This window comes from Heptranchias perlo, chromosome 5 (assembly GCF_035084215.1).
Source record: "Heptranchias perlo isolate sHepPer1 chromosome 5, sHepPer1.hap1, whole genome shotgun sequence".
Lineage (NCBI taxonomy): Eukaryota > Metazoa > Chordata > Chondrichthyes > Hexanchiformes > Hexanchidae > Heptranchias > Heptranchias perlo.
The window spans coordinates 129,728,114-129,756,042 of NC_090329.1; the positions used below are offsets into that span (position 1 = coordinate 129,728,114).

The 27,929-nt window shown below is 43.2% G+C and overlaps 2 protein-coding genes across 3 annotated transcripts in view; one reads left to right on the plus strand and one right to left on the minus strand.

The window, feature by feature from the left end:
* Nucleotides 1-15,240, minus strand: part of brox (BRO1 domain and CAAX motif containing) — a 57,155-nt gene extending 41,915 nt beyond the window's left edge. Inside the window, exons 1-3 of the mRNA XM_067985204.1 lie at nucleotides 14,680-15,240; nucleotides 7,632-7,738; nucleotides 5,185-5,281 (exon numbers count right to left, since the gene is read on the minus strand). Of these exons, the coding sequence (XP_067841305.1) occupies nucleotides 5,185-5,281; nucleotides 7,632-7,738; nucleotides 14,680-14,780 (305 nt within the window). The 5' untranslated portion in view covers nucleotides 14,781-15,240. The remainder of the gene's footprint in view (nucleotides 1-5,184; nucleotides 5,282-7,631; nucleotides 7,739-14,679) is intronic.
* Nucleotides 15,241-15,485: 245 nt separating this feature from the next.
* The window catches only part of aida (axin interactor, dorsalization associated), a 52,848-nt gene continuing 40,404 nt past the window's right edge, over nucleotides 15,486-27,929 (plus strand). For both annotated transcript variants that reach the window (XM_067985206.1, XM_067985207.1), the window contains exons 1-2: nucleotides 15,486-15,783; nucleotides 24,027-24,096. In XM_067985206.1, the coding sequence (XP_067841307.1) occupies nucleotides 15,677-15,783; nucleotides 24,027-24,096 (177 nt within the window). In that variant the 5' untranslated portion in view covers nucleotides 15,486-15,676. The remainder of the gene's footprint in view (nucleotides 15,784-24,026; nucleotides 24,097-27,929) is intronic.

The window sequence follows — 27,929 nt, forward strand, 5'->3', positions numbered from 1 at the left end:
GAGGGACATATGAAAATAGAATCAGGAGTAGGCCATTCAGCCCCTCGAGCCTGTTCCACCATTCAATGAGATCATGGCTGATCTGTATCCTAATTCCATTTACCTGCCTTGGCTCCATATCCCTTAATACTCTTGGCTAGCAAAAATCTATCGATCTCAGATTTAAAATTATTAACTGTGCTAGCATCTACTGTTTTTTGTGGGAGAGTTTGCCACACTTCTACCACCCTTTGCATGAAGAAGTGTTTCCTAACTTCTCTCCTGAATGGCCTGGCTCTGATTTTAAGGTTATGTCCCCTTGTCTTAGACACCCCCACCAGCGGAAAATGTTTCTCTATCTACCCTATCAATTCTCTTCAAAATTCTTAAAACATCAATCAAATCACCCCATAACCTTCTATATTCCAGGGAAGACAAGCCTAGTTTATGTAATCTCTCCGCATAATTTAATCCTTGGAGCCCTGGTAACATTCTGGTGAATCTGCAATGCACCCCTTCCAAGGCCAATATATCCTTTCTAAGGTGTGATGCTCAGAAATGAACACAGTATTCCAGATGTGGTGTAACCAGGGCTTTGTATAGCTGTAGCAAAATTTTCCTTCCCTTTATATTCTAGCCCTCTAGTTATAAAGACTAACATTCCATTAGCCTTTTTGATTATTGTTTGTACCTGACCACTGCATTTTAGTGATCTGTGTACATGGACCCCTAAATCTCTTTGGACCTCCACTATTCCCAGCTTTTCACCATTTAAAAAATACTCGCATTTTTCCTTTTTTGGTCCAAAATGGATGACCTCACACATAGCTGCATTGAAATCCATCTGCCACAGTTTTGTTCACTCACTTAATCTATCAATGCCTCGTTGTAATTTTATGCTCCCATCTACACTACTTACTATGCCACTAATCTTTGTATCATCAGCAAACTTGGATATATGGCTCTCTATTGTGTTGTCTAAGTTGTTAATAAATATAGTGAATAGTTGAGGACCCAGCACAGATCCTTATGGGACACCACTAGTCACTTCCTTCCAATTCAAGTATGTACCCATTATTCCTACTCTCTTTCCTCTACTGCCTAATCAAGTCAATAATTTGCCTTCAATTCCATGAGCTTTAATTTTAGCTAACCGTCTCTTATGTGGAACCTTATCGAATGTCCTCTAGAAGTCCATAAAAACTACATCCGTAGACATTCCCGTCTACTTTAGTTACTTCCTCAAAAAATTCAAATAGGTTCATTAGACATGACCTACCCTTTACAAATCCATGTTGGCTCTCTCTAATCAGCTCAAATTTCTCTAAGTGCTCAGTCACTTTGTCCTTAATTATAGATTCCAATAACTTCCCCACAACTGATGTTAGACCAACAGGTCTGTAATTTCCTGGTTTCTCTCTCTCTCACCTTTCTTAAATAACGTGCCTCATTTCCAAGTGTCACCTTGGCTCAGTTGATAGCTTTCTAGTCTCTGAGTCAGAAAGATGTGGGTTCAGGCCCCACTCTAGGACTTCAACACTTCAGTGTGGTACTGAGGGAATGCTACATTGTCAGAGGTGTTGTCTTACCGACGAGATGTTAAACTGATACCAAGTCTGCGTATTCAGATAGACATAAGAGATCTCATGACACTATTCAAAGAAGAGCAGGAAGGTCTCCAAGTGTCCTAGCAACATTTCTTCTTCAACAAATAGATTAACTGGTCATTTATTTATTTGATATTTACGGGACCTTGCTGTGCTTAAAGTAGCTGCCGTGTTTACCTGCTACACTTCCGAAGTGTTTCATGGAGTGTATTTTTGTTAGATTTAAGCAATTTGATACCTTCTGCTACTCTTTCAGCAGGGGAATAACAGTATAGTAATCAGTAAAGAAGGTGGCTGTCAACTCTACTTCAACCTAATCTTTGCTCTTTCAATCACACCTTCAGTCCTAGCTCCCATTGCTCATTCGCTCTGGGCCGCAGTCATCCCTCCCTCCTGCTTGTATACCCAGATCTCACTTTCATCTTCTGCCTGCCTCCCTCGATCCCTCACTCTCTGTCTATCTCTATTAGCTGCAGTCCTGGCTCCTATTGCTCTCTCCCTCCTAGGTAGTCCCAGTTCCCGCTGCTCCCTCCCTCCCAACTCTAATCCCACTCTTGCTCCTTTTCTCCCTGCTTCCGAATTTAGTGCTAATAAGTTCCTGATTAGTTGAATTTTCCAGCAACATTATTCTTGTTCTTAAAAAGTGACTGAACATAGATGAGGAGTTCAGCCTGAGAGACTCTATTGCAAACAGGTAACCGGTTCTTTACAAGTGTGTGTTATTTACAGAGTAACAGTGCATATAATTAAATCTGCCCATTATAGGTGAGGATTAGTTAAAAACAGGTCTAAGATCCCAAACAGTTCAGCAAGTTTATCCAGTAGCTGAGCCACACTGACCCAGAAAAGTCCCAGGTTTGGTCCCTGGTCTGTGCCGAGCTAGTTGATTTCAGGGGTTATAAAACTGACCTTGGGTTAGTGAGGGAAAATCTCACTAGGGTTCTGGACCTCCATGCTTGGGGTGCTCATGCAAGGACCGAATCAGGCTTAGCTGATCCGTGGCGTCAGCCGTGGCTCAATGGCAGGTAGCACTCTCACTTCTAAGTCGAAAGGTCGTGGGTTCAAATCCCACTCCAGAGACTTGAGCACATAATCTGGGCTGGCACTTCAGTGCAGTACGGAGGGAGTGCTGCACTCTTGGATGAGATGTTAAACTGAGCCCCATCTGCCCTCAGGTGATCGTAAAAGATCCCACGGCACTATTTCAAAGAGCAGGGGAGTTTTCCCCGGTGTCCAGGACAATATTTAACCCTCAACCAACACTACTAAAACTGATTATCTGGTCCTTATCTCATTGCTGTTTGCACAAATTGGCTGCCGCTTTTCCTACATAACATTTCAAAAGTACTTAATTGGCTGTAAAGTGCTTTGGGACGTCCTGAGGTCATAAAGGCATGGTATAAATACAATTCTCTCTTTCTTTAGCTGTAACGATTCCCCCATTACAGCCTGCCAGCACTCAATGTCAAGGCTCACATTTGAATAATAGTCACTTGAGTACTGAAGGTCAGACATAACAATATAAGAAATAGAGCAAGAGTAGGCCATACGGCCTCTCGAGCCTGCTCCACCATTCAATAAGATCATGGCTGATCTGCTACCTCAACTCCACTTTCCCGCCCTATCCCCATATCCCTCGATTCCCTTAGTGTCCAAAAATCTATCGATCTCTGTCTTGATAAAACTCAATGACTGAGCATCCACAGCCCCCTGGGGTAGAGAATTCCAAAGATTCACAACCCTCAGTGAAGAAATTTCTCCTCATCTCTTTTTTTAAAAATTCGTTCATGGGATGTGGACGTCGCTGGCAAGACCAGCATTTATTGCCCATCCCTAATTGCCCTTGAGAAGGTGGTGGTGAGCTGCCTTCTGGAACCTCTGCAGCCCATGTGGTGAAGGTTCTCCCACAGTGCTGTTAGGTAGGGAGTTCCAGGATTTTGATCCAGCGACGATGAAGGAATGGCGATATATTTCCAAGTTGGGATATATTTCCAAGTGAGACTTGGAGGGGAACGTACAGATGATGTTGTTCCCATGTGCCTGCTGCCCTTGTCCTTCTAGTGGTAGAGGTCACGGGTTTGGGAGGTGCTGTCGAAGCTGCCTTGGCAAGTTGCTGCAGTGCATCCTGTGGATGGTACACACTGCAGCCACAGTGCGCCGGTGGTGAAGGGAGTGAATGTTTAGGGTGGTGGATGGGGTGCCAATCAAGCGGGCTGCTTTGTCCTGGATGGTGTCGAGCTTCTTGAATGTTGTTGGAGCTGCACTCATCCACGCATGTGCCTTGTAGATGGTGGAAAGGTTTTGGGGAGTCAGGAGGTGAGTCACTCGCCACAGAATACCCAGCCTCTGACCTGCTCTTGTAGCCACAGTATTTATGTGGCTGGTCCAGTTAATTTTCTGGTAAATGGTGACCCCCAGGATGTTGATGGTGGGGGATTCGGCGATGGTAATGCCGTTGAATGTCAAGGGGAGGTGGTTATACTCTTTCGTGTTGGAGATGGTCATTGTCTGGCATGAATGTTACTTGCCACTTATGAGCCCAAGCCTGGATGTTATCCAGGTCTTGCTGCACACGGGTACAGACTGCTTCATCATCTGAGGGGTTGCGAATGGAACTGAACATCTCAGTCTTAAATGATCGATTCCTTACCCTGAGACTATGACCCCTAGTTCTAGACTCTCCAGCCAGGGGAAACAGCCACTCAGCATCTACCCTGTCAAGCCCTCTAAGAATTCTATATGTTTCAATGAGATCACCTCTCATTCTTCTAATCTCCAGAGAATATAAGCTTATTCTACTCAATCACTCCTCATAGGACAACCCTCTCAATCCAGGAATCAATCTAGTGAACCTTTGTTGCACCCCCTCTAAAGCATATCCTTCCTTAGATAAGAGACCGAAACTGTACACAATACTCCAGGTGTGATCTCACCAAAGCCCTACATAATTGTAGCAAGACTTCCTTACTTTTATACTCCAACACCCTTGCAATAAAAGCTAACATACCATTTACTTTCCTAGTTGCTCACTGTATCTGCATGTTACCTTTCTGTGACTTGTGCACAAGGAAACCCAAATCCCTCTGAATACCATTATACTCCATCTGCCACCTTCTCGCCCACTCACTTAATCTGTCTATATCCCTTTGCAGACTCTGTGTCCTCCTCATTGCTTACTTTCCCACCTAGCTTTGTATCGTCAGCAAACTTGGATACATTACATTCGGTCCCTACATTTAAGTCATTAATATAGATTGTAAATAACTGAGGTCCAAGCACTGATCCTTGCGGTACCCCACTAGTTACGACCTGCCAACCCGAAAATGACCAGTTTATTCCTACTCTCTGTTTTCTGTCCGTCAACCAATCCTCAATCCATACTAATGTATTACCCTCACTCCCATGAGCCCTGACGCCACACATGGAGCTGCATTTTAGCAAGGAGTCAACACTTTCAGGAGAGATGATGCAGAGAGGGAGAAAATTGCCAATAAGGAAACACAGGTAATCACTATGCCTATACAACTCAGTCACAATCAGAAAAGGCAAATCATTCACATCTAAAGCAACACTAAACACATTTGTAAAAGAGACCCACCTTGCAATGTTTCCCTGTAAAGTGTCAGTCCATTTGAAGTTTTGAATGAAACGCAGTTTGTTTTCTTGTGTTGTGCCATCCAGGGAGGTTATAAAACCTTGGAAAGGTGGAAGGGTAGAAAGAGAGAAATGTGACCAAACCATAATATCAGCATCTCTTTTTCCACTTTATCTTGTTATTGAATTGTATAAGAGTGTTTTACATGCTTTCTCAAGTCAGAGCAATAGAGTACATGGTGCTTTGTAGGTTACACAGTGTTTGCGGATATTATATATTGAGGGTCCTATGGAGCTCTACAGTTTTTTAAAAAATAGTTATTAATTGACAGGGTTGGGGTTTGTTCCTGGTCAGAAGGCTCATGTGGCAGGTGGTTTTATTGAACACAGAAACTTAAAGTACACAAGGAGGCCATCCGGCCCATCGTGCCTGTGCCGGCTCTTTGAAAGATCTATCCAATTAGTCACACTCCCCTGCTCTTTCCCCATAACCCTGCAATTTTCTCCCCTTCAAGTATTTATCCAATTCCCTTTTGAAAGCTACTGTTGAATCTGCTTCCACCACCCTTCCAGGAAGTGCATTTCAGATCATAACAACTCACCACATTAAAAAAAAATTTCCTCATCTCACTGGCTCTATTGCCAATTAAACCCGTGTCCTCTGGTTACCCACCCTTCAGCCAGTGGAAACAGTTTCTCCTTATTTACTCTATCAAAACCCTTAGTTGCTCCTCTTTACTCTTGCCCATCTCTTCACAGCCAGCTCAAAGTATTCTTCAGACTAAGCCTTGGAAGTGTGCATGACAACAAGGTACCTACAACAGCAAACTTACAGAAATGGAGAGGAGGGGGAGGAAGAACTGACATGGGAAAAATTATGACTCTGCTACATGTCACACAGTTGTTGGCCATAGTCAGAGGAACAGGACATACAGACCCACCTACCTACCACCCTCCCTGATTACTGCAAATACAGCCTTCTCCCATTTGCCTTTTGTGATTCTTACTAAAAAGACTGCAGTATGCAATCAGAGTACAGTCTAGTCTCACCTAGCCTGTCTGAGGGTTGCATGCAGTCCAGTGGTGTAACACACCACTGCCTCAGCCCGATAACACTTTCGACTGAGCCCTGCCCAATGCTGCAGCACTAGGTGTCCTTCAGACAGACTGAAATGTTGAGATTTTTCACCCACTGGCATACGTCTTCTACCTCTGAGCACGGAAGATGTACCTCAGAACAACTATCGGACTTAAAGTCTAGAAGCAGATTGGCAAAAATTCATAGATAAACAAAACAGCTGAAAATAGCAGACAATGGAGAATACATGTTACACATAGTATGATTTCCAACAACGTAAAACGAAGTTGATAGGTATCAGTAAAATTATACTTTCTCTGAAGCAGGAGAAATACTAATTTCTAAAGAGTTAATTACCAAGCCATTGAGTTGTGAACATCCATTATCCTTGTTCTTGCCCAGTAATTCGACCAGATCATTGTTTCCAAATCCATCAATGACTTTGCCCCACCCAAATTAAGGAACCTTTTGCACCCAGATATCACAACTCAAATTCTCCATTCCTCCGGTACCCGCACACTCTGTAGCCAATCTTGTCAGGCACCATGCCCTGCTCTCTGGAAATCTTTATCCTAAACCCTTTTACTTTGTCACCTCCTTCATTGCCTTCAATAGCCTCCTAAAAGAATGCACCTGCATTCATTTAGCGTGTCCCAAAGTTCTTCATTTAGAACCCTTATGGGTGAGCGGGGAGGAACATACAACCCAACAGTCTGGCCTGGTTCAAATCCAGATCCCAGAGGTGAAAGTATATTAACATACTGTGTCGTACAATCTCTAGATTTTTTTAAAAATCCAAAATACATCAGAAAGAACGAACTTGCATTTGTATAGTGCCTTTTACATCCTCAGGGCATCCCTAAATACTTCACAGCCAATGGAGTACTTTTGAAGTGTAGTCACTGTTGTAATGTAGGGAAATGTGGCAGCCAATTTGCGCACAGCAAGCTCCCACAAATGGCAAAGAGATTGACGACCAGGTAATCTGTATTGGTGGTGTTGGTTGAGGGATAAATATTGGCCAGGACACTGGGAAGAACTCCTCTACTCTTCTTCGAATAGTGCTATGGGATCTTTTACATCCAGCTGAACAGGTAAAAGAAGCCTCCGTTTAATGTCTCATTCAAAAGATGGCACCTCCAACATAGCAGCACTCCCTCAGTACTACACTGATTATCAGCCTGGATTGTGCTCATGTCCCTGGAGTGAGGCTTGAACCCGTAACCTTCTCATTCAGAGGCAAGACTGTACCACTGAGCCAAGGCTGCCTCAGTGATTGATTAAATCAGCATCCCTCCCCCAGCCCATGGACAAAAATTTGCAAATACTGTTGGCATCAGATCTTTGACCTGTACCTTTAATTACATTTCTACCTTGTAAGAGAGAAAAATAAGCATCCACTGCATTTTTCATCATGTCCATGTTACAGTTCACATCTGTAAATAACTCCAGAAGTCTCAGCCTTGTGCTTCTCAAGTCACTGAAAGACAAAAAAAATAATTACTAACAGACCATTTGTACAATCACCGACCTGGTATAAATCTGAAACATTACTGTACAATACACTTCTATAATCCATGTTTAACTTTCATCTATTCTTTTAGATCCTATCACATTGCACACATTTTTTTCTCAGTAAGGGCCCATGCAGTTGACTTGTCCTCATTTCACTGTCACTCTTAAGTTATTGTAAACAATTTTACAACACCAAGTTATAGTCCAGCAATTTTATTTTAAATTCACAAGCTTTCGGAGGCTTCCTCCTTCCTCAGGTAAATGTTCAGGAGCTCCTCGAAGCCTACGCATTTATACATATAGAACAATACATGGTGTTTACAGAATGCCCCTGCAACTGCCCGTTGCCAAGGCAATCACCATGTTCAGACAGAGAGGTGTCACCTGCAGAACCCCCGAATACACATTCAACAAAAAAACAAACAGGAAAAAAAACAGAGAGAGGCAGAAACATCCGGAAGGCAGAGAAAGCCAGCAAATGACCCATTATATTAAAAACAGATAACATTTGTTCGCTGGTGGGGTAACGTGTAGCGTGACATGAACCCAAGATCCCGGTTGAGGCCGTCCTCATGGGTGCGGAACTTGGCTATCAATTTCTGCTCGACGATTTTGCGTTGTCGTGTGTCTCGAAGGCCGCCTTGGAGTACGCTTACCCGAAGGTCGGTGGATGAATGTCCATGACTGCTGAAGTGTTCCCCGACTGGGAGGGAACCCTCCTGTTTGGCGATTGTTGCGCGGTGTCCGTTCATCCGTTGTCGCAGCGTCTGCATGGTCTCGCCAATGTACCATGCTCTGGGGCATCCTTTCCTGCAACGTATGAGGTAGACAACGTTGGCCGAGTCACAGGAGTATGAACCATGCACCTGGTGGGTGGTGTCCTCTCGTGTGATGGTGGTATCTGTGTCGATGATCTGGCATGTCTTGCAGAGGTTACTGTGGCAGGGTTGTGTGGTGTCGTGGACGCTGTTCTCTTGAAAGCTAGGTAATTTGCTGCGAACGATGGTCTGTTTGAGGTTGGGTGGCTGTTTAAAGGCGAGTAGTGGAGGTGTGGGGATGGCCATAGCGAGGTGTTTGTCCTCATTGATGACATGTTGAAGGCTGCGGAGAACATGGCGTAGTTTCTCCGCTCCGGGAAAGTACTGGACGACAAAGGGTACTCTGTTGGTTGCGTCCCGTGTTAGTCTCCTGAGGAGGTCTATGCGATTTTTTGCTGTGGCCCGTCGGAACTGTCGATCGATGAGTCCCACCATCAAGCTCACCATGGACTACTCCTCAGAATCAGTTTCTTTCTTGGACACACGAATCTCCATCAAAGACGGGCACCTCAGCACCTCACTCTACCGCAAGCCCACGGACAACCTCACGATGCTCCACTTTTCCAGCTTCCACCCTAACCACGTCAAAGAGGCCATCCCCTATGGACAGGCCCTGCGAATACACAGGGTCTGCTCAGACGAGGAGGAACGCGATGGACACCTAGACGCTGAAAGACGCCCTCGTAAGAACGGGATATGACGCTCGACTCATCGATCGACAGTTCCGACGGGCCACAGCAAAAAATCGCATAGACCTCCTCAGGAGACTAACACGGGACGCAACCAACAGAGTACCCTTTGTCGTCCAGTACTTCCCCGGAGCGGAGAAACTACGCCATGTTCTCCGCAGCCTTCAACATGTCATCAATGAGGACAAACACCTCGCTATGGCCATCCCCACACCTCCACTACTCGCCTTTAAACAGCCACCCAACCTCAAACAGACCATCGTTCGCAGCAAATTACCTAGCTTTCAAGAGAACAGCGTCCACGACACCACACAACCCTGCCACAGTAACCTCTGCAAGACATGCCAGATCATCGACACAGATACCACCATCACACGAGAGGACACCACCCACCAGGTGCATGGTTCATACTCCTGTGACTCGGCCAACGTTGTCTACCTCATACGTTGCAGGAAAGGATGCCCCAGAGCATGGTACATTGGCGAGACCATGCAGACGCTGCGACAACGGATGAACGGACACCGCGCAACAATCGCCAAACAGGAGGGTTCCCTCCCAGTCGGGGAACACTTCAGCAGTCATGGACATTCATCCACCGACCTTCGGGTAAGCGTACTCCAAGGCGGCCTTCGAGACACACGACAACGCAAAATCGTCGAGCAGAAATTGATAGCCAAGTTCCGCACCCATGAGGACGGCCTCAACCGGGATCTTGGGTTCATGTCACGCTACACGTTACCCCACCAGCGAACAAATGTTATCTGTTTTTAATATAATGGGTCATTTGCTGGCTTTCTCTGCCTTCCGGATGTTTCTGCCTCTCTCTGTTTTTTTTCCTGTTTGTTTTTTTGTTGAATGTGTATTCGGGGGTTCTGCAGGTGACACCTCTCTGTCTGAACACGGTGATTGCCTTGGCAATGGGCAGTTGCAGGGGCATTCTGTAAACACCATGTATTGTTCTATATGTATAAATGCGTAGGCTTCGAGGAGCTCCTGAACATTTACCTGAGGAAGGAGGAAGCCTCCGAAAGTTTGTGAATTTAAAATAAAATTGCTGGACTATAACTTGGTGTTGTAAAATTGTTTACAATTGTCAACCCCAGTCCATCACCGGCATCTCCACATCACTCTTAAGTTAGCTACTGACAGGTGCTATGAATGCATTGCAGGCAATCATCGTTCTCGGATTTTCTCTCAGGAAGAATCTCCTCCCCTACATGGACTGGCAGAAATTGCAAATTCATGTTCTGGGGAAGAAGGGAGCACATGATCAGGTTAACACACTGACAGCCTGCAACCAACCAATTACAATTAACAAGATTGGCCCATACTTAAACTTCACAAGGCTCTACATTAAAGTCTCAGCACTACAAGCTGTGTAAATGTAAGTCTCGTTCAACAATAAAGGCATAGCCAGAGCCAACTAGAGCAAGAACTTAAACTTGTGGCTACTGTGAGCACAGAAAGGCTTAGGAAAAAGTGATACGATGGTACCAAAGGCCACGTCAGATTTCCCATAGTCTAATGTACTATTGGACAACCTGCCATTGGAAGCAGTTACTAAAAACTCTCAACAGTGAAAGCTAAAAACCATAGATTTATCTAACACACATAGATTTATCTAACCAGCAGGCAAATCCACTCCAGCCAAGGACAACAGACCCATTGACAGTGAACAAAGAATCATCAACTTATTTGCGGTCACATAATTCAAATGGGAACACAATGTATCTATGAGTCAAGTTAGGTTTGTAGATGTGTCATACACCGGAGATGGATAGACATACACAGGATGCAGTCCCCTCCATGGAAAGCCTATCACTATAGGACCCATCTCTTAGGATTTTGTAGCAAGGTCAATTTCAGGAATGAGTTGTTGATCTCTTTTCATTCCCCCTCAGTTTAGAACAGTGGATACTGATGATTCAATAAGAGAATGCCAGCATGGACGTGCTTCAGCAATCAGGTCATTACAACTCTGCGCACTAATTCAGTGCCCTCACACAATTAGTCTCTACATCCTCTCCACATCACACCCAAAAATGTATTCCTGCTAATTTTGGGAAAAATCAAAGAATTGATTTTTAAGTGGGATAAATAAGGGTGATACATACTCAATACAATATCAGGACAAAGTTATAACAAATGAATTGAAATGCCATGTGCTCCTTTTAAAAAATGTAATATTTATTCTAATCCCCAAATGTTTATGTCTAAATGTAAATCACAAGTTGTAGTACTGAGCAATATAAACAAGGAAGATTACAGGTTCGATCCCTGGTCTGTGCGGAATTAGCTACTCTCAGATGGGTTAGTGATGAGGATATTACAATTAGCTCCAGTGCTCCTAAGTTACTCAGAGAGGCAAGGCCAGACTCCAGCACCAGTCACTGCTTGTTTCTGATCATTATTCAGTGGTCTCTACCAGGGAACGTGTACTAAGGATGAGAACATAATCTGACTCTGCTGTGGTGCCTTACACAGTTGAAAACTCTGCCGATACTAACTGTCTAGATTCACGTGTAAAGAATAGCACTGGTGCAAGGTGGAACCAGAGGTGGATTTAAGGAACTTGTGAACCATGCAGCCTTGAAAGGATCTCCACCCTAACAGATCCTTCATCAAGCAATGACCTGGCTTCCCATAGTCACCTGTAGGCAGAAACAACATTGTGGAACATGGTGGAGCAGTTCTCAGCAGCACTACTTACATCAACAATGTGATGGAATACTCAGCTGAATGGGCGTAATCGCAACAACACTTAAGAAGCTGGGCATCACTTAGGACAAAGCGGTCCTCTTCATCAGTGTCCCTGGACTCAATATTCAGCCCCTCCCACAAACACACTGTAGTTGCACTATATACTGTTTACAGGATGCACTGTATCAACTCACCAAACTTTCTTTGACAGCACATTTCCAGCCCTATGACCTCTAACACAAAGGAAGACAAGTGCAGCAATGTCTTGTGAACTCCTTCACCTCCAAGTCACACATGATCCCGACTTGGACATATATCAACATTCCTTCATCATCGTTGGCTCAAAACCTGGAATTCGCTACCTAACACCATCACCACTGAGCTGCAGTGGCTCAAGGAGGCAGCCAACTACCACCTTCTCAGGCCAATTAGGGATAGACAATAAATGTTGTCTTGCCAGCACTGCCCATATTCCATGAACAAATATATTTTTTTAAAAACCCTGTTCAGCTGATCCTGCGTTTCTGGGATTTGCCCCATCAGAATGAGGGAAAAACAGCATTGAGGAAAACACAAATGGAATTCAATCCAGAGAAGTGTAAGGTAATGCATTTGGGGAGGGCAAACAAAGCAAGGGAGTACACAATAAACGGGAGGATACGGAGAGGTGTAGAGGAAGTGAGAGACCTTGGAGTGCATGTCCACAGATCCCTGAAGGTAGCAGGACAGGTTGATAAGAAGGCATATGAAATACTTTCCTTTATTAGTCGAGGCATAGAATATAAGAACAGGGTACTGAGAACTGTATAAATCACTGGTTAGGCCACAGCATGAGCACTGTGTACAGTTCTGGTCACCACATTATAGGTAGGATGTAATTGCACTAGAGAGGGTACAGAGGAGATTTACAAAGATGTTGCCAGGACTGGAGAAATTTAGCTATGAGGAAAGATTGGATAGGCTGGGGTTGTTCTCTTTGGAACAGAGGGGAGATTTAATTGAGGTGTATAAAATTATGAGGGGCCTAGATAGAGTGGATAAGAAAGACTTCGCTTAGCAGAGAGGTCAATAACCAGGGGGCATAGATTTAAAGTAATTGGTAGAAGGATTAGAGGGGAGCTGAGGAAAAAAGCTTTCACCCAAAGGGTGGTGGGGGTCTGGAACTCACTGCCTGAAAGGGTGGTAGAGGCAGAAACCCTCAACTCATTTAAAAAGTACCTGGATGGTGCACCTGAAGTGCAGTGACCTACAAGGCTATGGACCAAGTGCTGGAAAGTGGGATTAGGCTGGGTGGCTCATTTTCGGCCAGTGCGGACACGGTGAGCCAAATGGCCTCCTTCTGCACTGTAAATTTTCCATGATTCTGCACATAAGCTTACAATATGACTGGAGGCAACAGTTTAGCTAGAATACTATCCTGAGATTTTTTTTTCATTCTTGAGATGTGGGCAAAGATGGCAAGGCTGGCATTTATTGCCTATTCCTTGAGAAGGTGGTGGTGGGCCTTCTTGCTACGACTTAATGGCTTGTTTCAGAGAGCAGTTAAGTCCCACGTTAGTGTGGGACTGGAGTCACTATAGGCCAGAGTGGATAAGAACAGGTTCCCTTCCCTAGAAAGCATTAGTGAGCCAATTAGGTTTTCACAACAATCTGATTTTTTTTTAATTACCAGTTTTTAAAAAACTGAATCCAAATTCTCAAACTGCCATGGTAGGATTTAAACTCACTTTTGCTGGATTATTAATCCAGTAACATAATCACTACACAATTGTACTCATATTCTGGGCATCAGACAGTTAGTTTCTATTTGGGATTGGATGAGATTATTTGCTGCTTGTACTTTCTCGAAAATGAATCAGATAGTAATGCAAAAGTGGGGCACATTAAAGTGATCCTTGGTAGGGGCCATAAAAACACTAACACCATCCAGAGTGAAACCATACCCCAAGCACCAGTTACTGACTTCAAAAGGCTTCTCGTCCCAAAATGCCTTTTCCTGTTCCTAAAAATTCTTACTTTCAGAAGAGGTGAGAAAGTTGAAAAAATAATGAACAAATACAAGGCAAAAAAAAAATCACAAATGTATTTTGTCCCCATTTCTACATAAAGTTCCACACTTACAGATAAACTCAGTCAGATGCAAGTGTTTACATTAAAAAAAACTTTACCTGCGATTTTAAAGAATTTGAACTTTCATGAAATTGGAATATTTGTGACCACAAAATGAACGTGCAAGAAAACCAAATGTAGCTTGATAGGTGACTACGACCGAGATTCAGTCCATTTAAGCCATCAGTAGCCCTCCCTTTCCAATAAATTTTCCTTTCTGAATTCATGCAAAAAAATGAACATCAAAAATTTCAATCACTGAGTCAGGCCCATATGGTAAACACTGGATTCTATATCGCAAAATTATTGCGGGCCTGTTGTCACAAATTCGTCAGTAAACAAATGAATCGATGAAGGCAGTTGAGGTGATTGGGATTTGCTTTTTTCAAGAGGCATATTTTTCCATTTATTGTGAGTGCTTTGTAACTGAATTGCTACTAGCTGGTCCCCTCAAGGGGGGAGGGGGGCGTGCGGCGGTGAGGCACGTCAACAAGAGGCAGGCCATACATTACAATGGGGAGGGGGAATAGTTGTCGATTTAAAGGGCCTAGCTGAGCCCAAAGAACCAACGCTTGATTTTTGAACCTTACTTGCAGATCTTCGCCGCGGCGTTGTTAGTGGCAACTCCGTAGAGATTGAAAGAAACTGGGGCCGTCGCCTTTAGCGGGTTTCGATGAAACCAGTGAGTCATTGTTGTTTGACACCTTTAATAGACCGCCGACAGGCTAAAACCAACCGTCCGCCAGCACCGTCCCCACGACACTTGACAGATGAGGAAGTCACAAACAACTCCGTCGCTCGCTACGCCGTGACGTCATCAGTCCACGCAACACTCCCGAACGTCACGTCCCATTGGTTGACGGCCGATTTGTCCCGTGCACGCCAGATTTTATTATGTTTACTTTTGGCTATCTTGTTATTTTTTTTAATTCTCCCAAGCCGTTCAGTTACTATTGTGCGTTCGACGTTCCTTTTATTTTCTAAAAAAGAAAAAAGAAATGCGTAAACACGATGCGCCATGCCATATCTTGTCGGCTCCACGCCCTCTTTCATCTTTAGAAGACGTCATTTCAGAATTCAGCATTCTTATTGGTCTGATGGTCGACCCGCGCGCTAGCGCGCGACCTCGCGGGCTCTGCTTCAGTTGTTTACGGTTACCTCACCTCAACTGTCGCGTCACGCGCCGGCTCAACCTAGCTTTAAATGTATGGATCGGAACGCCGACAGTTTAGTTTTGGGGGGGGGATAAATCAGGTGATTGATCACTAATTGAGCCAATCAAGTTTTTCGACAAACATGCCCTGCGGATTGAGAACCCAATCCGAATCGGATAAAGCGAGGAGGGCGGGGAAAGAGGCGGGATTTGCTGCTATCAGGTTAGGTTTAGGGGGTCTTTTGCCGCCGCCGCCGCCACCTCCTCCTCTCGATTGGATTCCACACAGCGCCCAGATGGGCTTGGTCAGTAGCTGGATTTGGTACTTGTTGGAAGCTGTGACTTGAGTCAGAATGTTCCGTGAGGAATAGTTTGTAAACCGAGCCCAAATGTTAACCTAAAACCATTTGGAACGATAATTTTTTTTTTAAAAGATGACTGATATTAATAAAACAATACAAAAATGGCACGCAAGTTTCAGAAAGGGTACAGACTTCGATTCCTGGGGACAGTTAGTGGAAGCTATCGACGAGTACCAAATGTGAGTTACTATTAATCCTGTTAAATTAACCGACTGAGCTATTATTGACCAAACTTTAAAAATAATAAATTCTTGCACTGTAGGATTAAGTAGGAACTTCTAACAAAAATATTGAAAATAAAAACAGTCTTCGGATTTTAAACTGCCAGAGCCATGTTTAGTTCATTCTGCATCCACACCCTCTTTTGTTATGGGTGGAGACAGCAGGATATGTTGATGCTTGCTCTGTTTTGAACGAGAATAGTTGCATATTTTTATTCGCATTAAAGTTTGCTTTATATTTTTATATATATACAGCTTTAGCTGATCGCACGTTTGATCTTTTGCATCTGGACAAAATGGAGAAAAGAATTACATATTCTATGTTAGGTGTCTTTTTATTTGCCCTGCATCAGGTCATTGGCAAATGTATTACACATCTATTATATTAGACCGATGGTATCAGGCAGATGGGAGATCTGGACATGACTTGAGGCTCTGGCTTGTTTGTGCAATATCCACTTCTGTATAACCTCAATTAATGGGTGCACTGTCTGTTTTTGTAAGTTATCTTTCCCTTTTCTTTTGGTACCCCTCTTCTAGGTGTCTCTTCCCCTCAGAATTGACCTGTCCTCTGGTTCCAGCTACTAGATAGGGGAAGCTTGGGGTGAATCGGCCTCTGACCTTTCTTGCATTCCCTTTGGTGGAGTGTCTGGCCTCTTCTGTATTTTTTCCCTGACCACACAACTGGGTTTGTGTAACTTGCTGTATGGGTAACTGTGGGCATGAACTGCTACAGTGCATTAGAGCTTTAAAATTTGGTGCTATATTGATGTATGGGCATGTCATCTATGGAGATCTTGAGCAACAAAGCCATAAGGGATGGACGTAGTCCTGTAATGCGGTACCAATGCTGGATTATCATTTGTGATTGTGAATTGAGTTCTAATTCATAACATCTGAACGCTTGTCCGGGAGAGCAGTTCCAAGTTAAATGGGTTTTTATTAAATAGTTGTTGGATTATTTTATTAAACAAAAGTTGTGGCTTCCCAAAAGGTTAACCAGCTTATTCAGTGAATGTAAGTCATGCAGACAGGAAATCCCAGGTCTGTGCTGAGTTAAATAATCTCAAGTTATAGTCCAACAATTTTATTTTAAAATCCACAAGCTTTCGGAGGCTTCCTCCTTCCTCAGGTGAATGTCAAGAAATTTCTTGACATTCACCTGAGGAAGGAGGAAGCCTCTGAAAGCTTGTGGATTTTAAAATAAAATTGTTGGACTATAATTTGGTGTTGTAAAATTGTTTACAATTGTCAATCCCAGTCCATCACCGGCATCTCCACATCTTAAATAATCTCAGTTGGGGTGATAATAGGGGTGCTACAATTGACCTTGGTGTCCTTGGTGAGAAGATGAGAAAAACATTCAGCGAAGGCTCCTGATCACTGTTTTAGTGACCCATGCTGGACATGCACATGTTTAGTTGCTGGGTGAGTACAGGAGGCATGGTCTTAACTGTGTTTTCATTCCTCCCCTCTCTTCCCTTCCTCCCCACCAGTCAACTACCCTGTTGACACTCACATAATGGTCATTTGAGTGAGCTACTGGAGGGCAACTGGTGCCTGTGGATGCATACCCACCAGAGTCATAACCTGCAGGAGAGGAAGGGTAGAGAAAATTACTTGCATCAAATTAGAATTAAAAAATTACCACAGATGATTATTGGATTTCTCTTCTCCCCTGCCCCATGCAAGAAAAAAGCTTGGTAGTCACATAAATTGCATTTAATTCCTTCCTGATTTATAGTGATATGTATTGGCTTCCATTATCATAGAATCATAGAAGTTACAACATGGAAACAGGCCCTTCGGCCCAACATGTCCATGTCGCCCAGTTTATACCACTAAGCTAGTCCCAATTGCCTGCACTTGGCCCATATCCCTCGATACCCATCTTCCCCATGTAACTGTCCAAATGCTTTTTAAAAGACAAAATTGTACCCGCCTCTACTACTGCCTCTGGCAGCTCGTTCCAGACACTCACCACCCTTTGAGTGAAAAAATTGCCCCTCTGGATCCTTTTGTATCTCTCCCCTCTCACCTTAAATCTGTGCCCCCTCATTGCAGCATTGATAAAGGAATTGTGTATTTAACAAAAAACATTGACATTGCTACACTCTTACCTAGATTGGGTTCAGGCAGTTCATGTCAAAAGTGTAGCAGTTATTTCTTGTTGTGGCTAGTGCTTTTCTTTATAATACACATATTTCAAGTCTGTATTGGCTGGTCTGTAAGGTGTTTTCCTCAAAACAGGAAATGGGTGTGCAACTTCTTTTGCAGGAAGTGGTCTTAGTGACTATTCCTGGAAATGTCCTCTTGAGAGATCCTCTACTGCGTCTTGTCCCTCGACTGATGGTAATTACATCAAATCTACAGCACAGAAACAAGCCATTCAGCCCAACTGGTCTATGCCAGCATTTATGCTCCACACGAGTCTCCTCCCCACCCTACTTTATCTAACGCTATCAGCATTCCCTTCTATTTCTTTCTTCCTCGAGTGCTTATCTAGCTTCCCTATAAATGCATCCATGCTATTTGCCTCAACTATTCCTTGAGGTAGGGTGTTCCACATTCTTACCACTGTTTGGGTAAAGAAGTTTCTCCTGAATTCCCTATTGGATTTATTAGTGACTATCTTATATTTATGGCCTCTAGTTTTGGACACCCCCACAAGTGGAAACATTTTCTCTACATCTACCCTTTCATTATCTTAAAGACCTCTATCAGGTCACCTCTTGATCATCTCCTTTCTAGAGAAGAGCCCTAGCCTGTTCAGCCTTACCTAATAAGTATATCCTCTCAGTTCTGGTATCATCCTTGTGAACCTTTATTGCACCTTCTCCAATGCCTTTTTATAATATGGAGACCAGAACTGTGCATAATATTCTGAGTGTGGTCTAACCAGAGATCTATACAAGTTTAACATAGCTTCTCTGCTTTTCAATTCTGTCCTTCTAGAAATGACCCCCAGAGCTTGGTTTGCCTTTTTTATGGCCTTATTAACCTGCGTCGCTACTTTTAATGATTTGTGTATCTGTACCCTGAGATTCCTTTGCTCCTCTACCCCATTTAGACTCTTATTATCCAAGCAGTATGTGGCTTCCTTATTCTTCCTATCAAAATGCACCACCTCACACTTATCTGTATAGAAATTCATTTGCCAATTACACACCCATTCTGCAAGTTTATTAATGTCTTCTTGCATTTTGACGCATTCGTCCTTTGTATTAACTACATCCCTGTTGATGTCGTCTGCAAATTTTGAAATTGTACTTCCGATTCTCGAGTCCAAATTGTTAATGTTAATTGTGAACAATAGTGATCCCATCACCGATCCCTATGGAAAGCCACTTCCCACCTTTTGCCAGTCTGAGTAGCTACCCTTACCCCCTACTCTTTTTCTGTTTTGTAGCCAGCTTGCTGTCCATTCTGCTACCTGTCCCCTGACTCCACATACTCTGACCTTAGTCATGAGACTACACAACAGTACCTTATTGCAGGCCTTTGAAAATCCAAATATATTACATCTGCATTACTCTTGTCTACTCTTTCTGTTACTTCAAAGCATTCAATAAGGTTGGTCAAGCATGACTTTCCCTTCTGAAATTCGTGCTGACTATTCTTTATTATATTTTTGTTTTCTAGATATTTTCCTATTACATCTTTGAGTGAAGGTTCTGTTATCTTTCCTACCACCGATGTTGAGCTAATTGGTCTATAGTTACATGGACTAGTTCTGTCTCCCTTTTTTTAAATATAGGAATAACATTAGCTGTCCGCCAGTCCTTTGGCACTATTCTGTTTTCTAATGAATTTTTATATATGTGTATTAGTGCCTCTGCTATCTCTTTCCTAACTTCTTTTAATATGCACGAATGATATGGATGAACCCCAAGAAGAATGGGATTCCTACTAGGCCTCGAGATTAAAAATTGTGGAAAAAGGACCACTTTATCCAGATCATTTTTTTTTGTTGCTAATTTTCTCCCTTTGCCTCCTGAAGCTGTTGACTCCTTGCTTGGGGGGGGGTTCTCATCTACAGATGTCAGTGTTGCAATTCTACCTTGCCCAGGTGATGACTATTTGCGTGAATTTTGACAGAGTGTTGGCAAATTTTGCACAGTCAGCAAGCGTGACTGGATAGCAATCAGTTGTGGAAACCCTGTCCAATTTCTACCTCCCTAACCTGGAGTGCTGAGTCCACTGTAGCACCACACCACTGCTCTGACTGAGATCAGCAAACTCAACACAGATCAGGGATGGAACCTGATGCTTTCTCTGGATATGTTACTTGATAGTTAAACTTGCTGACGTATCGGGGGATATTTTCATGGCCCACCAATCCTTTGGACAATTAGGATGCAAAATAATCAATTATCTGAGCAAAATCTTAATTGCAACTTTTGCATCAAACAGGAGATTCTTTTCTTGTCCATTTCCTATGTTCGTATGGGGCATGTGAAATAATCATCTGACTCCACTGTATCCTAGACCACCAGATATTAAGGGTGGCCCTCTGAGCATCTGTGAGTTTCCCTAGGAGCGCAGTTTTCACCTTTTGTGAATCAGTTCTCCACATAGGAGCCTCGTTCTAAATCTTAAATCGATACGGTTCCATTAAATGCTTTTGCTGTAGTTCTTCCTCTTCATCTCCCAGCTGGAGAATTGAGATATCCCTTTTCCTTTTCGTTGCTCAGATCCTTTTGAAAAATCTGTGTTGAGGGAGTAAATATTCTAATAGCTCATACTGACAAAGGCAACCATAGTTCTCAGAGGAGATACATTGAAATCTCTTTGGTACTGCCTCAAGTTGATGAGGACATATTTTGTCTGAGAGCCTTTCATTGACGGTTTGGATTTTGAAAGGTCTAGACGTGTAGCAACTGCTAGTTGTACAATTTAATAAACTTTCTAAAGCACTTCACGTAGGCAACATGCAGACATTGAGCAGTGATGGGACAAAGGTTAGTGACGGTGACTGAATGCAGGAAGGTCTTAAGAAGACTTTTGAAGGAGGGGAAGAGAAGTAGCAAAGCTGGAAGGGTTTAGGAAGAATGTTCCAAAGCATGGGATTGAGAAGCTAAAGGCTCTGCAACCAAATGTGAAGTGGGGAATGGAAAATAGGCTCAAGTCAGAAGAAAAGAAGGTGTAGACTGGCGTGTACAATACCAACAACTTGCATTTATGTAGCGGCTAGAACGTAGTAAAACATCCCAAGGCACTTCACAGGAAAATTATCAGACAAAATTTGACACTGAGCCACATATGGTAATATTAGGACAGGTGACCAAAAGTTTGGTAAGAGATAGGTTGTAAGGAGCATATTAAAGGAGGAGAGACGCAGAGATTTTGGGAGAGAATTCTAGAGCTTGGGGCCTAGACAGCTGAAAGCACGGCTGGCACTGGAGAGCCCAATGAAGTTTATGTAGAATTGAATGAGGTTACAGGGGGAAGGAGGGTGAGAGTTTGCGGATGAACTTACAGATGAACGCTAGCATTTTGAAATTGACCACTTGGGCCATGGAAAGCTAATGGAAGTTGATAAGGACAGGTGAGCAGGACTTACACCAGGATGGAATGCAGACAGCAGAGTTTTGGATGACAGTTTATGGAGGGTGGAACTTGGGAGACTGGTGAGAAGAGTGCTGGAGTTGGTAAAAGCACAGATAAGGGTTTCAGCATGGTAGTGAGGTAAGGATGGGACCAGCATTGTTGTGGAGGTGGCAGTAGGCAAGCTTGGTCCTGTTGAGAATGTGGGGTTTGAAGCTCAGCTCAAGATCAAACAGGAGACTGAAGTTGTGCACTGTCTGGTTCAGTTGAAGTGAGGAGGGGATGATGGAGAGAAGAGGTTTGGGGAGGGAATTCCAGAGTTTAGAGCCTAGAACAGCTGAGAGTACATCTGCCAATGGTGAGATGAAGAGATTTCACGATGAGTAAGAGGGCCAGAGTTGGAGGAATGCAGAGTTCTTAGACGGTTGTGGAGCTGGAGAAGTGGAGAAGGTTACAGAGATAGGGAGGGGCAAGACCATGAAGTGATTTGAACATGAGGACGAGAATTTTAAATGTGAGGCGTTGGGGGAGTGAGAGCCAATGCAGGTCAGTGTGCGCAGGGGTAATGGGTGAGTGGGACTTTGTGCGGATAGGATACGGGCAGCAGAGTTTTGGATGAGCTGAATTTTATGGAGAGTGGAGGATGAGGCCAGCCAGGAGAATATTGGAATACTCAAGTCTAGATATAACAAAGGCAGCATGTAGATGAGGAAAAGGGGCCAAGGGTAGAATCTTGGGACATGCCCAAGATAACTTTGCAGGGTGGAGAAGAAGCTACTGTAGGGGATATATTGGCTGCTTTGAGCGATTGTAGGAGTGGAACCAAGCAAAGGTAGCACCATGTAGTTGGACCACAGAGTGATGACGGAGGAGGGTGGCACACTGACGAGGTCAGAGGGGGGACAAGGAGGGACACCATAGTCACAATCAACAGATGTCATTCAGCTGTCTTGGTGCTGCAGGCAAAGCAGAAACAGGATTAAAGAATGGTCACTTAGGCAAGGTACTGGAGGATTGTTGTGCAGGAGGAAAGAAATTGGAAGAGGGATGGAAACTAATAGAAGGCTAGCAACATGTTATATAATACTGGAGAAACCAGGATTACTGGAGTGAGTAGCCATCCTTTTTTAAATACTTCAAACTATTAGATGGTGTAACATTGTCCAGTTCCTGCTTTGAGACAGTGTTCTGATATTAATATTGATACTAATAGTTCCATGCTTTTGCTCATAAGTGGGTACGTACACCTTTTTATAAAGGTTGGAACATTCATGTAGAGTACAGTGTAGTCACTACTTTTATGTAGGCACATATGAAAACAAATTTGTGCGCAGCAAGGTCCACAACAAATAGCAAATGAATGAACAAATACCTTTTTGCTGATGGTTGAAGGGAAAACTCCTTGCTGAGCTTTGAATAATGCTATGGAATCTTTAACGTCTACCTGAGCAGGCAGACGAAGCCTTAGTTTAATGTCTCATCCGCCAAAAGGCACCTCTGACAACACAGCACTCCCTCAGTACTGCACTGCAGCGTCAGCCTAGATTACGTGCTCAAATTCTTGGAATTGACTTGAACCCACAACTGTCTGACTCAGAGTGGAGAATGCTACCAACTGAGCCAAGCTGACATTTGCTCAGACGTTGCTCTGAACTCTTGTCGATATTACTGCATGTAAATTTTTTTTAAATATTCATTCATGGGATGTGAGCGTCGCTAGTGAGGCCGGCATTTATTGCCCACCCCTAATTGCCCTTGAGAAGGTGGTGGTGAGCTGCCTTCTTGAACCGCTGCAGTCCGTGTAGTGAAGGTTCTCCCACAGTGCTGTTAGGAAGGGAGTTCCAGGATTTTGACCCAGCGACGATGAAGGAACGGTGATATATTTCCAAGTCGGGATGGTGTGTGACTTGGAGGGGAACATGCAGGTGGTGTTGTTCCCATGTGCCCGCTGCTCATGTCCTTCTAGGTGGTAGAGGTCGTGGGTTTGGAAGGTGCTGTCGAAGAAGCCTTGGCGAGTTGCTGCAGTGCATCCTGTGGATGGTGCACACTGCAGCCACAGTGCGCCGGTGGTGAAGGGAGTGAATGTTTAGGGTGGTGGATGGGGTGCCAATCAAGCAGGCTGCTTTGTCCTGGATGGTATCGAGCTTCTTGCGTGTTGTTGGAGCTGCACTCATTCAGGCAAGTGGAGAGTATTCCATCACACTCCTGACTTGTGCCTTGTAGATGGTGGAAAGGCTTTGGGAAGTCAGGAGGTGAGTCACTCGCCACAGAATACCCAGCCTCAGTCCTGCTCTTGTAGCCACAGTATTTATATGGCTGGTCCAGTTAAGTTTCTGGTCAATAGTGACCCCCAGGTGTTGATGGTGGGGGATTCGGCGATGGTAATTATGACTTCTAAAAAAAAAATTGCTCTGAGTTAATGATGGCATCCCAACACTTTGATAAAATCACTAAGAACACAGAACTTAAAACTCAATTGTACTGTTTGATAATGACTTTGTAAAATTGAGTGTACATATACAGCATGTAGTATATTTGTATTTTTTCTCCTTTAAGAGACTTTATGATCATATCTATGGTTTGTTTGTTGCACAGTAACTTACCAATGTTTTTTTAAGATATTATAACTGTTTATGAAAATCATATTCACACAGACTAGCCAGGCATTTGCAGAAGGAAGTGCAGTCTACGGGCAACTCTTCTGAACTCTCAGAGGACCAAAAGGTAAGCAATGCAGCACCACTGACATTCTATGTTCTGTTACATTCTAAGTTCAGTAGTTCAGCTGTGAAAGTGCATGAAGGGGTACTTGACCAGATTAACTCTTTTTTAACTCACTTAATAGGTTTAGCTACAGCACACATAGAAGCACAATTGTGTAATTACGTTTGAGCCTTGGTATGTTGATAATTAAGCCTAGCACAGCCTGGCCTCCCTTGAGATAAGGATGTAGCTGACTACAGAATATAATAAGAATAGAGTTAGTGAAAGGCCATGTAGCCTTGAGACTGGCTCCAACCTTACTGATAACAAGAAACAGGAATGTAGAGAGAAAGGAGATAACTGACATCTGCTGAGGCCGACGTGCAAGGTAACAAGATGGCTATGGATGTTCGGGGGCAGGCTCACTACTTGATTGACCAACTACCTGAGCCAATAAAGAATGTACGTGTACGCCCATATTCTGTAACAGGTGGGTGTTGTCTACTGAATTGTATAAACATGAGCTGTTTCATTGACTCGGTGAAGTTGTACCCTCAACCATTGTTTGAGGTGCTCTTCCACTTGCATACAAGTTGGGGTTCAATAAAGTTTCTCTTTGTACTACTTTGGGTGTTAATGCATTTGTATAGTATTAAGTTTCAACAAGCACTAGAGATCAAAAGGCTACTTCCAGCAAGACTTAATTTGATGGTCAGTGCTGCAATCACAAATATTACTATTTTACTACAAAATATCTGGCAACTACTTAAATATCAAGGGAAAGCATTATTCCCCCAAGGTTGGTGTTTTGCAAGTGAGTGGCCTGAGCAGAACTGCAGTTGTCTGTCCCTGCTCAATACAGCCTGACTCCGAAACCTGAGTAGTGTGTGGATCCCTGACAGATTCCGTAAGCTCACTGTTTGTCATTCCATTAATTAGGTGCTAGAGGTGGTTGGATAAAGGTAATGCTAGACTAATGTATCTGGCTGTATTTATCGCTTTTTAAATTGTCTTTGCTTTTTCAAAAAAAAATTTTGCTTTTTGATTTTTGATTTTCCTTTTTAATATATTTTCCTTCTTTCATCCCTCCAGTCTTGAAGGTGCTGACTCTTGCCTCAGCAGGGTTCCACAGTTGCCAGCAGCCCTGTGGTACCATCTCTAAGCAGCTTTTCTTCATTGAGCCCAGGTGTTTTGGCAAGCTGTTTGTATGTGAAGGGCATCATGGCTAAGTTCACATGTCTGCTTCCAGGATAATGGAATGTTGGTCTTTATATCTAGAGGGCTAGGATATAAAGGGGAGGAAGTTTTGCTGCAGCTATACAAAGCCCTGGTTAGACCACACCTGGAGTACTGTGTACAGTTCTGGATACCGCACCTTAGAAAGGATATATTGGCCTTGGAAGGAGTGCAGCCCAGATTCACCAGAATGTTACCAGGGCTCTAAGGGTTAAATTATGAGGAGCGATTACATAAACTAGGCTTGTATTTCCTGGAATATAGATGGTTAAGGGGTGATTTGATTAAGGTTTTTAGGATTTTAAAAAGAATAGACAGAGTAGGTAAAGAGAAACTTTTTCCTCTGGAAGGGGTAGTCTAGGATAAGGGGACATAACCTTAAAATCAGAGCCATGCCATTCAGGAAAGAAGTTAGGAAACACTTCACGCAAAGGGTGGTAGAATTGTGGAACTTTCTCCCACAAAAATTAGATGCCAGCTCAATTAATTTTAAATCTGAGATCGATAGACTTTTTGCTAGCCAAGGGTATTAAGGGAAGGTGAGTAAATGGAGTTAGGCTACAGATCAGCCATGATCTCATTGAATGGTGGAACAGGTGCGAGAGGCTGAATGGTCTACTCCTGTTACTATGTTTCCATAGTGACTGCAATGGGAACTCTAGTTTATTATTTTCCCCTTCCCTAGCCTGAAGCCAGTTTTAGCACTAACTGTGACCTGGCTGAGATCAGCCAATTTGACATAGATCAGAATCAAACCTGGGCCCTTCCTGGTCTGTACCACACTGGGTGGTGCATTTATCTGTAAGTCTTCAGGCAAGCTTCTTATTTCAAATTGTATCTCTGTCTGAAAGTGAGCTGTGAGATGACACAGCCACACTATGTAGTGAGGATCAGATCATCTAAGATCTTGTGATGCAAGGTTGGAAAAATGACCTCCATAGACAGGCAAAGGAAGACTGGATCAGTGATGAGGACCTTTGAAGCAAGGCCATGGAATATAGACACATACTATAAGAGAGAGGGCTGCTTTGGAGAAAGATTGAGAGGAACTGCATTCTCTAGTAGCTGGGAGTGACAGCCAAAGAATCAGCAGGAAAGAACTTTTGAGAAATGGGTCTCGAAAGATCACTGGCTCTGGGGAGAGATGCAGCAGCGAGAAACCTATGTAGATCTGCAGTCTATGGTGATTTTTGTAATCTTAGCTAGGCAGTAGTTTGGCCTCTGCAGTAGACGCCGGGGTCCCTGGGCTATGGAGGGGAAAAGTCAGACCAGGTTCCCACTCCATATCATTATCCAGAATCCAGTGGAAAGAGCATATAAAGTTATTGGGTGAGGACCAGAATGGTCACTTGGATGAGTTCTGATACCCATGGAACACCTAAAGGGAGAGGGAAAAAGACACAAAAACTGACCGCTTGTATGAGGTACTGTACTCTGTGGAGCTGTACCCCAAATTAGAATAAACTTAAATATCCTTCTTTGTGTTTCTCTAATTTGTGAGGAATATTTTTGTTTAAACAATGAGTGTGGATGATGTTGGAGGACCTGGCTTGGCGGAATTCCTGATTCCAATAGTGCAAGGGTACTGAATACACACAGTAGGCACAACACATTCATCGACGAAGCACACTGGATTAGTGACCACACTGCCATTGTTCATCCAACTGGCTCTCCGTCTCGGCCTCAGTAACTTCTCTACGTCAGTTTCCCTTGGTGACGTCAACAGACTGGGTTGTTGAACTTAATTGTCTTTATTATTGATGGGGAGACTTCCTCTTTATTCATTTGGCTTTTTAAAAAAAAATGACAAAAGATCAGAAGGTAAGTAAAGATGAAATTGGCAAAATGAAAGTCAAGAGATCAATATTATATGTATAAGATAGAAACAAAGAAATGTTAATTTGTGGAGCAAAAGCAGGTTAAGGATGTCAAGGGGAATAAGGGAGGGAAAGACGAGTTGGATGGAATTTGTGTGTACAGGTCCAACATGTTTAGATATGATTTCACTGGTTACAAGACTAATGACTAGGTGAATTGGGAGTGTTGCCCAACATGAATTTCAGTTCTGTTTGGGTGGTGCAATGTAGATTAAAAGTGGTCGTAATTACATTATGAAATTAGCCAAAAGAGAATCTGCAGAAATGAATATGACTTAGATTATGTTCTTGAAAATGACTGTACAAAAGTATGTTTTATTTGTGATCACAATGTAAACTTTTCGTCCAATATTTCTGACTAGTCATTTGGATGCTATAAATGAAGAGCTGTATTGTTTTTGAACCTTGCAAGCAATCTGAGTCAAATGATTTAGGCCTGAATATAAACATTCAATTTTTCATCACTTGTGCCATTGTCTGTACATGATGATGGTTTAAAAAAATCACATCCACCTATCTTTCCTCTTGTTTGTGTCACACATGCTTAATTTTCAAACAAAGCCTTATCCATAGCTGTCTTGCGTGAGTGTCTGTGCACAGTGTGACACATTGAGAGTGTACTTAATTACTGGATCTTAAGGGATTTTGTTTTCTGTTTTCATGATGAGACGTTTGTAGGCACATTAAATCTATATTACTAGAGGGAGGGACTCAAAACAGGAGTGAAGAACAAAATGGCAG